Below are 15,161 nucleotides of genomic sequence, written 5' to 3' on the forward strand. Positions count from 1 at the left end.
CTGGAAAAAAGGATAAAGTTTTAAATAAATGGTAGTGATAACTAGATAGACATTTGGAAAAAGATAAAGTTAGATCCATATCTCACACCACACACAGAAGGACAAACCCCAAATGACTCAGAGATCTAAATGTAAAAAATGAAACCACAGAAGTACTAAAGGGAAATATGGATGGATTCCTAAGTGATTTGAGTTTGGAAAAGAGCTAACTATGATTGACAGCTAGAGCAATGAAAGAAAAGAATGATATATTTGACTACTACATAAAACAACATCACCATCTTATGCAAAGTGAAAAAACATTGACAAACTGAGAGAAAATATTTGTAACATATAATTGCAGATATATAAAGAACTCTTGAAATTTTGTGGAAGAAGGACCAAAAAAGGGCAAAAACAAGAATACACAATCTACATAGGTACAAAAAGATACCAAAATGGCCTTTAAGCTTATGAAAGATGTTTAATCTCACTCATAATATGGGATACACAAATTAAAACTATCATTTCTCACCTATCATACATTGTCACAAGTTAAAAAAGCACGAGAACACATTTTGTTGGTGAGGCTGTGGAGAAACAGGCACTCTCTCACACTGATGATACAAGGGAAAACTGGCACAACCCATCATGGAGAGGAATTTGACTACATGATCTTCTCACTTAGAAATCTCACTTCTAAGAGTTCACCCTGTAGATACACCTCCAACAATAACAAAACACCTATGTGCAAGATTACTCATTGTAGTACTGCTGCAAAATACTGGAAACAACCTAAATACCCATATAAAGGAGTGTGATTGAAAAAACTATCACACATGCAAATGAAGTACTATACAGCCAAAAAAAAGACTGAACAAGGTCTCTATGAACTGACAGGACATAGAGTGATTTCCAGGACATACCTTAGATTAAAAAAAAGCAAAGTGCGGAAGAGTAATCTAGAGTATGTTACCATTACCACAGGGGGCAGCTGGGAATGGGGGGCAAGAATGGGGGTAGACTGGATTGGACAGGATGACGTGTCCCTGAAGATATCTTCCTGAATAGTTCTGATTTTTAGAACCATGCTAATGTTTCATACGCTCTGTAAATGCACACAAATATGAAATAAAGAAGGATGGGGAAGAAGAAACTAAAATGGAATATAATAAGATACAAATGAACATAAGTGTGTTTCAAATGAATAACTAACCAATTGAAAAGGGGGAGTGGAAGAACTAACCTAACTTTTGAACACAGGCTAAGGACAAGAAGAATACTGATCTCTAGTTAGTAGAGTTTTGTTGTCGTTGTTGTTTTGGCAGTGGTATCAATTAGAAACTACTTTCTGTGCTTTCAAGGACTAAGCAAGCAAATAAACATATTGTGGTTTCTTTTTTTGTGTCTTATTTACTTATTTATTTATTTATTTATTTATTTAACATCTTTATTGGAGTATAATTGCTTCACAATGGTGTGTTAGTTTCTGCTTTATAACAATATTGGGGAAAGGAGTTACTAACAGGAAAATGGGGAAGGCTAAAATGAACTCCATAGTACTGGACTGCAGTGGGAGGTATGAGTATGATTTCAGGTTTGTTTTTTTCAATATAGCTATTGTAATGGACATAATGTGCTATGTGTGTACTTCTAGCTCTGATCATTAATAGAGCCTAGAAACAATGACATCTCAATAGCAAAAGGTATATCTTGTGCCCAGAACTTGGTTTCTAAATGCCAAACTTCGCTAAAAAAAATTTTTCTTTGAAGAAATAGCTAATTTCAAGGCTGGAGCTGATAAATACAACTAGGAATATCTAGTTGAGCTAAAACATGAAGTTCTTTAAAAAATGATAGGGTCACATCCAAAGGACACAGAAGCATGATTAAAAAGGTTCCCACTTGCCAAATCTGGGACAACTTAAACAACAAAATAAATAGACATGACAACTAGATGCAACTTGTGATCCTGGAATGAATCCTGGACCAGAAAAACAATTTAAAAAATTTTGTTATAAAGAGGATTATTAGGACAATTATGGGAATTTGAATAAAGTCTTTAGATAATTTCTTGATTTTGATGGTTCTCTAAGAGACTGTCCTACTCTTAGAAAAAACACATTGAAGAGATTGTCATACTGAGTGAAGTCAGACAGAGAAAGACAAATATCATATGATATCGCTTATATGTGGAATCTAAAAAAATGGTACAAATGAACTTATTTACAAAACAGAAATAGAGTCACAGATGTGGAAAACAAACTTATGGTTACCAAAGGGGAAAGGGGAGCAATAAATTGGGAGGCTGGGATTGACATATACACACTACTCTATATAAAATAGATAATAAGAGCCTACTGTATAGCACAGGGAACTCTACTCAGTACTCTGTCATGACCTATATGGGAAAATAATCTAAAAAAGAGTGGATACGTATATGTATAACTGACTCACTTTGTTGTACAGCAGAAACTAACACAACATTGTAAATCAACTATACTCCAATAAAATTAATTAAAAAATTAAATATGAAAAAAAAGAAAATACACATTAAAGTGTTTAGAGGCAAAGGGATAGCATATTTGGAACTTATTCTCAAACGTTTAGAAAAAAAATATGAATATATACAGAGAGAGTTCCACAATGATAAAACAAAACAAATATGGCAAAGATGTTAACATCTGGGGGATGTGGGTGAAAGGTACATGAAAAATCTTTGTCTTATTCATGCAACTTTTCTGTGTGAAATTTCTTCAAAATAAAAAGTTTAAAAATAAATTAAAAAAACAAGATCATTGGGACTTCCCTGGTGGTTGAGAATCCTCCTTCCAATGTAGGGGATGCGGGTTCGATCCCTGGTTGGGAAACTAAGATCCCACATGCCACAACTACTGAGCCTGTGCACCACAACTAGAGAGACCACGTGCCACAACTACAGAGCCCACGTGCTCTGGAGCCCGTGCGCTGCAACCACTGAGCCTGCGCACTCTGGAGCCCGCGCACCACAACTACAGAGAAGCCCACATGCTGCAATGAAATATCCTGCATGCCACAACTATGACCCAAAGCAGCCATAAATAAATAAATATATAAATATTTAAAAATTAAAAAAAAAACAAGATCATTTCATACGGTGATAACTGCTACAAGGAAAATAAGACATGGTAATATTATAAAGAGTACTGGGGGAGGGGGCGTGGTGGCCTGCAAAGTAGTGCTTAAATTGGGAAATCAGAGAAATTAACATGTGAGCCAAGACCTAAATTACATTAGAAACCAGTGCATTTGAAGATCTGGGGGCTTAGACCTCCAGGCAAGGATACACCAGGTACTCTAAGGTGAAAATGTACTTGGTGTCTCCAAGATACAGAAGGATGACAATAAGCATATGGAAAACTCGTAATCAAAAAAATGATAATACTAAAAAAATAGTAAGCTACCCCTTTGTTCCTTATCAGACAGCAAAGATGGGAGGAGACCAATATCCAGAGGGTATCCTGCTGTTCCTGACATCAATTTCTCAGCATAAGTAATTTAAAAACATTGACACCTAGTAATTCTTCTTAAAAAGCTCATCTTAAAGAAATAATGAGAAAGGCAAGGATTATGTAAAAAGATTCATTATGACATTATTTATTACAGCTAACACTGAAAACAAATAACCATCCCTGTAAGAATGTTGGAAGAATATTATGGTACGTCTATATAGGAGAACACTATACAGCCATATGACATATGCAGCTTATGACATAATGTTAAGTTAGGAAAGTAAGACAACAAATTGGTATCTATATGTCTCACATAAAGAAAAAGTTATCCAAAGAAACATTGGGGGAATAAAATTCTAAACACTTGCCTTAGGATGATGGGATTATGGGGTTTTTTTCCCTGCTAAATTACATTTTTCTAAATTTTTTACAATGAGCATATGTTACATTGACATTTGAGGGAAAAAAAACACTTGCAAATTGGAAAAATCATATCATACTATTTTTAATTTACCCATAACTACAAATTTTTTATCCATATTCATACCTACAATCCAAATCCATGCACTGCAATTTCAAAGTTCCTCTACCATTCCAAATATTTAATGATCCCAATTTTTGGACTGAATTTATGAATGGAGGTTCAAGAGTGTTGGAACTTTTGACAAGCAGATGTTTAGGTAGGAGGGGCCAGGCTATAAAGGAGGAACTTTCTTCAAATTGGAAAAATACAGGTTATTTCTGTGGCTTGGCCTTTTAGAATTCACCCTTAGGTTTTCTGGAAGTTTCCCTGTCCTATTCCAGGTAGGCTGTCTTGATAAGTATTTTTGATATTCAGTGAAAGAACAGGTAAGAACTGATAGTCACAATTCTAGGTGCCAGCTGTAAAATTCAATTACTGCTCAATCAATGATGAAATACATTTAGAAGTTTGATATGAATAAATCATTTCTTGGTTTCTCTGGGACAATGTAAATGTATACATAACTGAAAAAAAACTTCCCAAGAATTGTTAGGGATGGCTTGGATGCTTGGCTGCTGAAACAATGTGGTGATGCAGAAAGAACAGAGATTTTAGAATCAAAACAAATCTAGGCTTCACTACTTTCTAAGTGCTTTAATTAAACTTGTTAACACCTCTAAACTGCTGCCTTCTCTTTGAAAATGGGGATACCATACCTGTTACTGTGAGAGTTAGAGCTAATATGTGTAAGTGCTTAGCAACTGCCTGTATCAAAGCAAGTAATTAAACAAGGGGAGCCAAACCAAAACAAAAGACAAAACTAGCCTGCATTTCTCCCATTTCTTCCAGCACTGATTACATGCTTCATATTTTAATTCTACACCAAGGTTTTCTCAACTTTGGCACTCTTGAAATTTTGGGCTGGATAATTCAATGTTCAGTAGCAACCTTGGCTTCAATTTACTAAATATCAATTCCATTACCCTAGCTGAGAAAATCAAAAATGTCTCCACACATTGCTGAATGTCCCCTGGGGCACAAAACCACTAATCTACACAAATGGTTAAATATAGGAACACTGTTTAATAGGGCAGACCAAAACAAGCAACTTCATTTTTCGTAGACTGCTGAAAGTCAGTGATGGGAGAGAAAGAAGGAAATATCTCATTTCATATAAAGAAACTGTTTGTTTTATGAAGGGTCTCTGTTACAGAATTTGCGCTCATTTAAATGTAGGTTGGACAAGTTAACTTATCCAAGCCTTAGTTTCCTCATATGACTGTTCTATGGATTAAATGCATAATATAAGTAAAGCACAGTATCTGGTACATAGTAAGCACTCAATAAGTGTTGGTCATTCTTATAATAATCTAGGTACTATTTCCAATCCTAGGCTTTCAGGTCCCATTTATCACCCTTTGTCCCAAATTCATCACTTTATACATACATTTATAACTACTCCAAACCCTGAAGTGGTCCTAACCCTTCTTGAGGACATGGGGTATAAGAAAAGTGCCTGAGCTGGCAGCAGGAGATTTTGGTTGTAATTTTGAGAAATTTTCCCCAACCAAGGCTGATTACCACCGACACAGGATATGTATATGTGAATTAGAGTCAGGAAGCATACTATTTATGCAGAGAAAAGTGAGTAAAATTAGTTAGGGCAAAGAAAGAAAAAGAACACTACCTTGATTTCCATTAGGGCACAACTACTGCTGTAACTCATACATTAGTTCAGAGTGAAAAAAAATGAGCAGAATTCCAAAACTGAATATAATCCATTTGAGAAATTTTCTTTAAGTTCAGAGTACTTTTTATGTTAAAAAGTAGACATTTCTAAAATAATTTACTAAAGACAATTTATAAAATGACCGTCTATGATGATAAGCTATGTAGATGAAGTTATCAAGTAATATTTGAAAAATCAATGATCAGGCATGAATCAGAAGTCCTGGAAAAGAGAAGTGACCAATAACCTACAAAATGGAGTTGCAGAAAACAAGTCATTACTAAGTGAAAGAATGATTGATGACTCTCATTTATGCAGAAATGAATAAAAATTTTATTATAGCTCACCTGTAGTTTCTGAGTCAAAGAGTCTCTCTGTTCTTGTAGTTCTCTGGCATTATCAATTTCTTGTTTTAATCTTTCTATTTCCTAGAAAAAGTAGAGCAATGTCTTTAACAATATTTTAACTATATCAAGGAAAGAGAAGGCCTTATTTTTCCCTGAAATTATTGTCCCAGTCCGTAGAAAAAAGATGACTTAGAAAACATTCCTTTATACTGATTTCAAGGGGTAAATTCATCTTTATGGGTATGTTGTCTAGTACAGCATAATCTTAAGCAACAAATCAGCTTGGTTGCTTTGGTACAGCACTGCTAAGAAACAGCAGTCTGAACATTTTAAGGTTGCTTCAAGCTTTGTGGATATAATTCTTTCCTGGGATATTAAATCTTTTGACTGGAAACTAGAGAAAGGAACAGCTTGTAAAATTCATTTAACTTCTAATGGTTTTCTGTTGATTGTATGAATGCAACTCTCATACAGAAGGCAAGAGGCAGTATCTCAGTCTGACTGCCTCACTGTAGTTCATAACAACAGACACAGGGATGGGAAAAATATGAACAAGCTTAATATCACTCAAGAAAAATTTCATCCTAAAAACACCCCACAACCTGACCTAACTGCATAAAGTACCTTTAAATCTGACATAGACTGTAATGTTTGTACACATATTTTAGTGAGATTACAGACAAGTGAGAAGTAGCAAATACCTCTTCCTTCACTTTCAGCGTCTCTTCCAATTCTTGTATTGTCTGATTTAATTCTGTCTTATGGGTATGCACCGCATTTGCTTGACTACTAACACATTCAAGCTCAGTAACCTAAAATTAAATGAGAACACAGGTTAAATTACACGACAATTTCAAAGGATTTCTTGCTGAAGATATATAAGTCCCTGATAGGTGACTAATGAATTTTGAATCAATATATCAAAATTAATTTTGAGAAATACTGACAGAGTAGAATGAATAGAATTGATTCTTTAAAAATATCAATTTAGGGGACTTCCCTGGTGGCACAGTGGTTAAGAATCTGCCTGCTAATGCAGGGGACACGGGTTCCACCTCTGGTCCGGGAAGATCCCACATGCCATGGAGCAACTAACCCCTGTGCCACAACTACTGAGCCTGCACTCTAGAGCCCGAGAGCCACAACTACTGAGCCTGCGTGCTGCAACTACTGAAGCCCGTGCGCCTAGAGCCCGTGCTCCGCAACAAGAGAAGCCACCAAGATGAAAGGCCCGCACACCACAACGAAGAGTAGCCCCCGCTTGCTGCAGCTAGAGGAAGCCTGCACGCAGCAACGAAGACCCAATGCAGACAAAAATAAATAAATAAAATTTAAAAATTAAAAAAAAAATATCAATTTGGGACTAAGGAAAAAGACCAAAGGAAATAATTAGACTTGGTCATGAAAAGGTTAGGAAAACTTAAATTAAGTGATTAATGACAGTAGAGAACCCCTGTAACGAAAGTCTTCTTTAAAAATTTCTTCTGAAAACAAATCCAAAATCAGCCATCTGCCCTCCATCTGTAGCCTTCAAATTAAATATGGGTTCTGAAAACTGGCCTTGCAGAAGTGAAAAATTTTTCAAAGACATTTCTAAAATGTAAAGGAATCTGGAAGAAAAGATATGCTTAAAATACAACTTAAATCATTTGATACTAGAATATCTTCACATCAATTTGTTCTTAGAGCAAAAGAGAACAGTTCTCTACTCAATACAAATTTACTGAGGGTCCAGAGAGCAATGTAACTTCTAATGTGCACTTGCTATTTTTTGAGAGAACAGAGAACGGCATTATCCCTAAAAGTTATACCATCCAAAAACAGTCAAAATAGACAGAAGTCAACATAAACACACACACACCTTATCAAAGCTCTCTACACGTCAGGATCTCATACATCTTAATTGACTAAAATATAATAAATTGTAGACTACTAAGGAAACAGCAAATCTCTCTCCCTCACATTTTCCAAATATTGAATTAACCTCCATATTCTGTCACTCTACCTCTCATATCGCTTTCTTGCTTTCTATTCACGCTCTAATAGCCTTGTGCAGACCCTTATCATCCAGGTGTAAACAAAAACAATGACCTGCCAGGGGACCTAATTATATCCTTTGTCTATTTTTATCTCTTCTGCAAACTGCTAATAACCATCTTTCATTGTGTGACTGTCCAATTAAAAGCCTTTCAATGGCTCATCTTTTTCATAGCATCAAATCTAAACTCTCAGGTCCTCCATAAGCTAGCCACAAACTACTTAAACATCTCATTGCTCAAGACACCTAGTTATGCACTTTCAACTAAAAGCAGGCAAATCTCCTTGTCCTAAGAACAAACCATGCTCATATCCATCTTGTTGACTTAACTAGAATGTCTTCTCTTACCTTTGAAAACCATTCAAAACTAACCAAACCTTCAACTCTCAGCTCAGAATGCACTTCTCCAGAAAGCCATTCCCATCTACTCAAGTGCTCAAGGCTCTCCTGACCTCTGGTCCACAACACTGAACATCTGTTCAAAAATCTTGGGAATTATTTCCCTACTGTTTAATATATATTAGTTTTCTTTGCTCAATTAGGTAGTATATTCCTCACGAGGAGTTCTAGTTTTGATAATGATGGAGTAGCTTGTACTGGATTACCTTTCCCTCAGATAACAATTGCAAATCATGGGCAAAATGTAAACATCAACTGTTAGAAGGCCCTGGTGAATGACCAAATTGGGCAAAAGACTGAAAGAAAGCATCATACTGGGTGAGATACACACTTACATATCTTTTTGCCTGAAGGCACTGTGCAGTCTGGCTGAGTTGCTTGACTAGAACTCAAGGAAAAACCTGAGATCTTATTTTCTCAAGGAGTCTGAGGAGTTGGGGATGCCTCAGAACAGCTTAAGCAACTAGAAATTCAGGGAACTGTATGAAAAAAAGACCTCTAAAAAGCATATAGACACCTCTTAAATCTTTGGCTGACTTCTGAACTGAACATGTAAAAGTAGGACTCCAAGGAGTTCAGGGGTATGGGAGAAAAGCTAGAAGGCTGAAAGAGCTAAGCCGTGGTAGTGCTCACCACAGAGAAGACACTTTGAGGTTAGAGTCCCACCAAATTAGGTCTTAGCAAGCACCTTAAGCTTCCCACTGAAACCCCATAAGGCTTATGCCTTAGAAATAAAGATTTTCCAGGACTCAAGGATTCACCCTAGAATTAAGAACAAAACGGAAATAAACCAACTAGTAAAGCATAAGTCTATACCTCCCAAACTTCAAAGTACAGTCACCCCTCCATACCCACGGTGGATGTGAAACCTATGGATACGAAGGGACGAATGTACTATGCCATTTTATATAAGGGACTTGAGCACTCGTGGATATTGGTATCCAGGAGGTGGTGGGGGTGGGGGGGTGGACAGTCCTGGAACCAATCCCCCTCAGATACCAAGGGATGACTATACAAGTCATTTAGCTGCTTGCTGAAACAAAACTCAACACTGAATATTCAGAGAAAGATAACAGAATCTATGGGCTCTATAACATCATCTCATTTACCATATCTAATATACAACCAAAAATGACTAGACATGTGAAGAAATAGGAAAACGCAACCTGTAGTAAAGACAAAATATATATGCATATGTATTTATAAATATATATAAAAAATGCTAAAGGAGGTTACTCAGGCTGAAGGGAAATGGTACCTGATGGAAATTCAGACCTACAGGAAGGAAAGAAGAGCAGTGGAAATTATAACTATGTGAGTAAATAAAAATACTTTGTTTCTTAAATTCTTTAAAATTCAATTGACTATTTAAAGCAAAAATTCCTCAAGGGCAGGGAATACATAAAAAGGATAGCTCCTCAATGAATGTTTTTTGGATTATGAATCAGTTGTCTTAAGTTAATTTTTTTTATTGTGGTAAAAAACACAATAAAAAACACAGTAAAAGTTTATCATCTTAACCATTTTTAAATGTACAGTTCAGTAGCGTTAAGTATATTCACATTTTGTGAAACAGATCTCCAGAGCTTTTCATCTTGCAAAATGGAAACACTATATTCATTAAACAACAACTTCCCTCTTTCCCACTCATGAGTTGACTTTTATACTTAGGATAGAACGGTGTTTACTCAGGGTTCTTACTCTCCCTCCTGTCTCTACTCAACTTCTATCTTACTTCCCCGGTCATCCTGGCCACTAAGTACACTCCTCAAATTGTGCTCTAAGTCCATTTCCTTTTGTCTATGGGGTTCACTTCTTTGGCAGCTGTTTGAAAAACAGAAACTAGTGGCATCTGCTTCCTATTGGGTGAATACATATGCTTTGAATAAAAAACTTCTTTATTAAGTAATTGTTTAGTCTTCTGATATTAATGGTATTGTGATGTCTGATTTTTCTTTTACTGCCCCATATTTGTATTGTTACCAACTTTTATAAAGAATTTTCTACCTGTATTTTTCAAATTTACTGTTGTTTCTTTAAGAAACAACAATAAAATAAAATAATAAAAGCATTATCATTAAGTCAGTGGAATTACATGTCAATTCAGTATCTCAATTTTCACAGGAATTGTACAGAGTCTATGTTATTATTCCTATTTTATAGATGAGAATACTGAGCAGAAAGTGGGGAATAACTTACCAAAGGTCAGACAGCTAATAAGTGGCACAACAGGAATTTGCAATCAGGTGTTTGGACTCCAAAAGCTGTATATTCTTCATTCCCATTAAACTGCAGAAAATATTTTTCTTAACCAATAAACATATAACACAAACCATATATATGTTTTGATAACCAATAAAAATCTCCATAAGATGTTCCTGTGCTGAATCTACATGTAAATTTCCTCTGATCAAGAAAATCTGTTAGCCATAAATCCTTACCGATAGCAGCCCTGAACTTACCCGTTTGTGCAGACGTTCTGCTTCCTCTTGATATGCAGCAAGTTGCTGTTTCCATTGTTTCACATTGGCAGTGGACTCCAACAGGGCTGCAGTGAGTTTGGCATTATTTCCTTTGAGGGTAGCCAGTTCAGCCTCCCAATGTTTGCTGATTGCTGAACTGAAATAAAAGAAAATTCTACCCATTACGCTGAATATTGTTACATTGAAGAGACAGCAGTACTCACTTCTATTATTTGGTTTATAATCCATGAATGTTTCAAAAACAACCCAAAAAGAATAAAAACACAAATATTTCACTGAAATGTTCCTAGTGAATAAAACCTACCAAGTAAAGAAATATAAAAGCTACCGAAGTAGGAGGCTTAATATGGAAGAGTTCCCTTCTTTATGACAGATACAAGTATCTGCAGAAGAGATTCTACCCATTCTCTTTTGAGGAATAAACATTATATCTTGAAAAATATCTATAAACAAAACCTAACAATGTACTATATTTTTTAAGAGCGTCAAAGCCTGAAGTACAATTTCATTCCTTCATATAAAACATATGAGGATGCTTCAATGTTAATAAGGTCTGGAACATGTAATACAGTATTTCTTTTGAAATTGTTGATTTACGTCATCTTATTCAGAATTTTTAATTGCCCAAAATACAAAATTTACTGCAATAAATTGAATTCAGGTCATATGATAGGCTAGACCTAGAAACTGGTTCTAAAAACTTAACTTCTGATAGAATTCCAGTGTCACTTATAGAACAAAACTAAAGCAATCACCTTTTTCCTCATTTAATGTTCTACTTGATAAGTTACCCAGAGTTAAGTATCTCAACCAAGATAATTTTCTATTACAAAGACAATTCCATTAGGTGAGAAGACCCCTCTCTTGATAATTCCTTCTTAACTTTCCAATGAAGAAAGAATTACCTCATTTGAAAGAAAAAGATGGTTTCTCTTTCTCATTATTGAACAGTTTATTCCTATTAGTGAAATTCTACTAACTTCATCCCATTAACTAGTGATGATAATAGCTTTCTTTAATCAGCATTTTGGGTTTTAAAAAGTCATTTGCATCACAGAGCAAATGTTTTGGTGGATTGATATTTTATAGTAATCTTAATATATATTGTATAAAAGAAAGCATCATTTCAATCATCAAGATTTCTAGAGCTCATCACCAGTAAGAAGACACATCAGCATAACAAGATCATTTCTGTGGCATTCTTCCCCAAAATGCATAGCCATCATTCCAATTTTGAAAAAACATCATATATATTCCACAAAATAACTGATTGGCACAATTCAAAAGTGTCAAGAAAAGGTAAGTTTGAGAAACAGAATGGAGGAGACTAAGAAGAAATAATTAAATGCAATGTGGGATCCTGGATGGGTTCCTAGAACAGAAAAGGGACATTGGTGAAAATTGAGACCTGTAGTTTAGTTAGTAGCATTATATCAATGTTAATTTCCTGATTTTGATAATTATATTATGGTTATGTAAGATGTTAACATGAAGACAAGCTGGATGAGGGTATATGGGGATTCTCTGTACAGTTTTTGCAATTTTTCTGTAAGTCTAAAATTAGTTTTAAATGAAAAGTTAAAAAATTTTCTAAAGTTTACAGAAAAAACTTCATCAAACATGAAAGGACAAAATCAAACAATAAGTTAAGCTATTAATTTAATCCATTTCTATCTTTAAATAGAAAGCTCTTTCCATTTCTTCTTTTGTGGAATGATTTTTGAGGTTCAGATTTTCTGAGTAAACCATGCACCGATTCACCTGTCCTAACTGAATTACAGATTTTTAAACCATCTACCAATTTTTCTGCTACAGATGTTAGTTTTATTTAAATGGACTCTACAATCTGACAACAAAAATCTTACTGAACTAATTTAAACGCTTGATACATGCAAATGTCAAACCTCTTAAAAATTAAAGAGCAGAAAAAATGATTTTGAATATTTCTAAAACATATTTGTTGAAAATTTCACAATTATAAAGTAAGATTACTGTCTTTATAAAAGGAAAAAGAACAAAAATGAGAGTGCTTTATTTTTTATTTCTCTAGGTTTTATTTTACAATCTGTATGTAGCAAAGTCCATTAAGAATTTGAGAACTCAGCCTACATCACAATTATTTCAGTCATTATTTGTGTATTGTCCAAATATTAGCCGCTAGCTGCATGTGGCCATTTACATTTAAATTGCTCAGAATAAAAGTAAAAATTCAGCTTCTCAATCCCTTTGGGCACATTTCATATGCTCAACAGCCACACGTGACTAGTGGCTACCATACTGGACAGCAAAGATACAGAACTTTTCGTCATCACAGAAAGTTCTACTGGACAGTACTGTCCTAGATGATCTCTACATTTCCGTTTTTTTCCCCAATTCTTTGCATTATGGGCGAATTGTGTCTGCTCACGAATGAATATGTTAAAATACTAACCGCCAGTACCTCAAGATATGAGTATATTTGAAGACAGGGTCTTAAAAGAGGTAATTAAGTTAAATGGGGTAATTAGGGTGACCCCTGATCCAATATGACTGGTGTCCTTATAAGAAGATGAATTAGAACACAGACATGCACTGAGGAAGGTCATGTGAAGACACTGGAAGAAAGCATCTGCAAGCCAAGGAGAGGTCTCAGGAGAAACAACCCTGTCAACACCTTGATCTCAGACTTCCAGCCTACAGAAAATAAATGTCTATTGTTTAAGCCACCCAGACTGTGGTATATGTTAGGGTAGCCCTAGCAAACAAACTAATACTACATATAACTTAAAAAAAAACCACTATATATCTGTTAATATTGTAATTTATAATAAACATACATTTTGGTCTTTGTCCACGGTTCCTAGTTCAACAGTTCCCCAAACCCTTAGACTTTCCTAAGCAATACAGCAATGGGAGCATCTTTTTTATAATATTTGGTCTTTTGTCCTTAGTTCCTGAAACTGATCCAGAGCCATAAAGGTGAAATGTGTCTTGTTATTCATAATAAGTCCTGTTCAGCCACAAGTAAGTTTATGTTAATGAGGTGACTTTTTGGGAAACCCCTAAAGATGGGGGGACTGGCTGCCAAGGGAACCAACCATGAGAACAGAGTTGGAACTTTCAGTCCCAATCCCTGATTTCCAGGGAGGGAAGAGGGGCTGGAGACTGAATCAATGACCAATGGCCAATGAGTTAATCAATTATGTCTACATAATGGAGCCTCCACAAAAACCCAAAAGGATGAGGTTTGGAGAGTCTCCACGTCAGTGAACCAGAATGCATTCACGTGCCACTGTGCTGGGCCCCAAACTCCACAGTGACAGAAGTTCCAGGGGTCCTTGGGTGAGGGAAGAGGCCACCACTGTGGAAAAGCCACAAAGCATAGTCAGGCAAAGGATTAATCTCCAAGATTTACAAGCAGCTCATGCAGCTCAATAACAAAAAACAAACAACCCAATCCAAAAATGGGCAGAAGACCTAAATAGACATTTCTCCAAAGAAGATATACAGATTGCCAACAGACACATGAAAGAATGTTCAACATCATTAATCATTAGAGAAATGCAAATCAAAACTACAATGAGATATCATCTCACACCAGTCAGAATGGCCATCATCAAAAAATCTAGAAACAATAAATGCTGGAGAGGGTGTGGAGAAAAGGAAACACTCTTGCACTGTTGGTGGGAATGTAAATTGATACAGCCACTATGGAGAACAGTATGGAGGTTCCTTAAACAACTAAAAATAGAACTACCATACGACCCAGCAATCCCACTACTGGGCATATACCCTGAGAAAACCATAATTCAAAAAGAGTCATGTACCAAAATGTTCATTGCAGCTCTATTTACAATAGCCAGGACATGGAAGCAACCTAAGTGTCCATCGTCGGATGAATGGATAAAGAAGATGCGGCACATATATACAATGGAATATTACTCAGCCATAAAAAGAAATGAAATGGAGGTATTTGTAGTGAGGTGAATGGAGTTAGAGTCTGTCATACAGAGTGAAGTAAGTCAGAAAGAGAAAAACAAATACAGTATGCTAACACATATATATGGAATCTAAGGGGAAAAAAAAAGGTCATGAAGAACCTAGTGGCAAGACGGGAATAAAGACACAGACCTACTAGAGAATGGACTTGAGGATATGGGGAGGGGGAGGGGTGAGATGTGACGGGGTGAGAGAGTGGCATGGACATACATACACTACCAAATGTAAAATAGATAGCTAGTGGGAAGCAGCCG

General features: G+C 35.7%; 1 protein-coding gene across 2 annotated transcripts in view; it reads right to left on the bottom strand.

Moving 5' to 3' along the window:
• HOMER1 (homer scaffold protein 1) overlaps positions 1 to 15,161 on the bottom strand; it is a 126,836-nt gene that overhangs the window by 16,132 nt on the left and 95,543 nt on the right. For both annotated transcript variants that reach the window (XM_059916635.1, XM_059916636.1), the window contains exons 6-8: positions 10,909 to 11,065; positions 6,711 to 6,821; positions 6,010 to 6,090 (exon numbers count right to left, since the gene is read on the bottom strand). In XM_059916635.1, coding sequence (XP_059772618.1) covers positions 6,010 to 6,090; positions 6,711 to 6,821; positions 10,909 to 11,065 — 349 coding nt within the window. The remainder of the gene's footprint in view (positions 1 to 6,009; positions 6,091 to 6,710; positions 6,822 to 10,908; positions 11,066 to 15,161) is intronic.

This window comes from Balaenoptera ricei, chromosome 3 (genome assembly GCF_028023285.1).
Source record: "Balaenoptera ricei isolate mBalRic1 chromosome 3, mBalRic1.hap2, whole genome shotgun sequence".
In the NCBI taxonomy this organism is placed as follows: domain Eukaryota; kingdom Metazoa; phylum Chordata; class Mammalia; order Artiodactyla; family Balaenopteridae; genus Balaenoptera; species Balaenoptera ricei.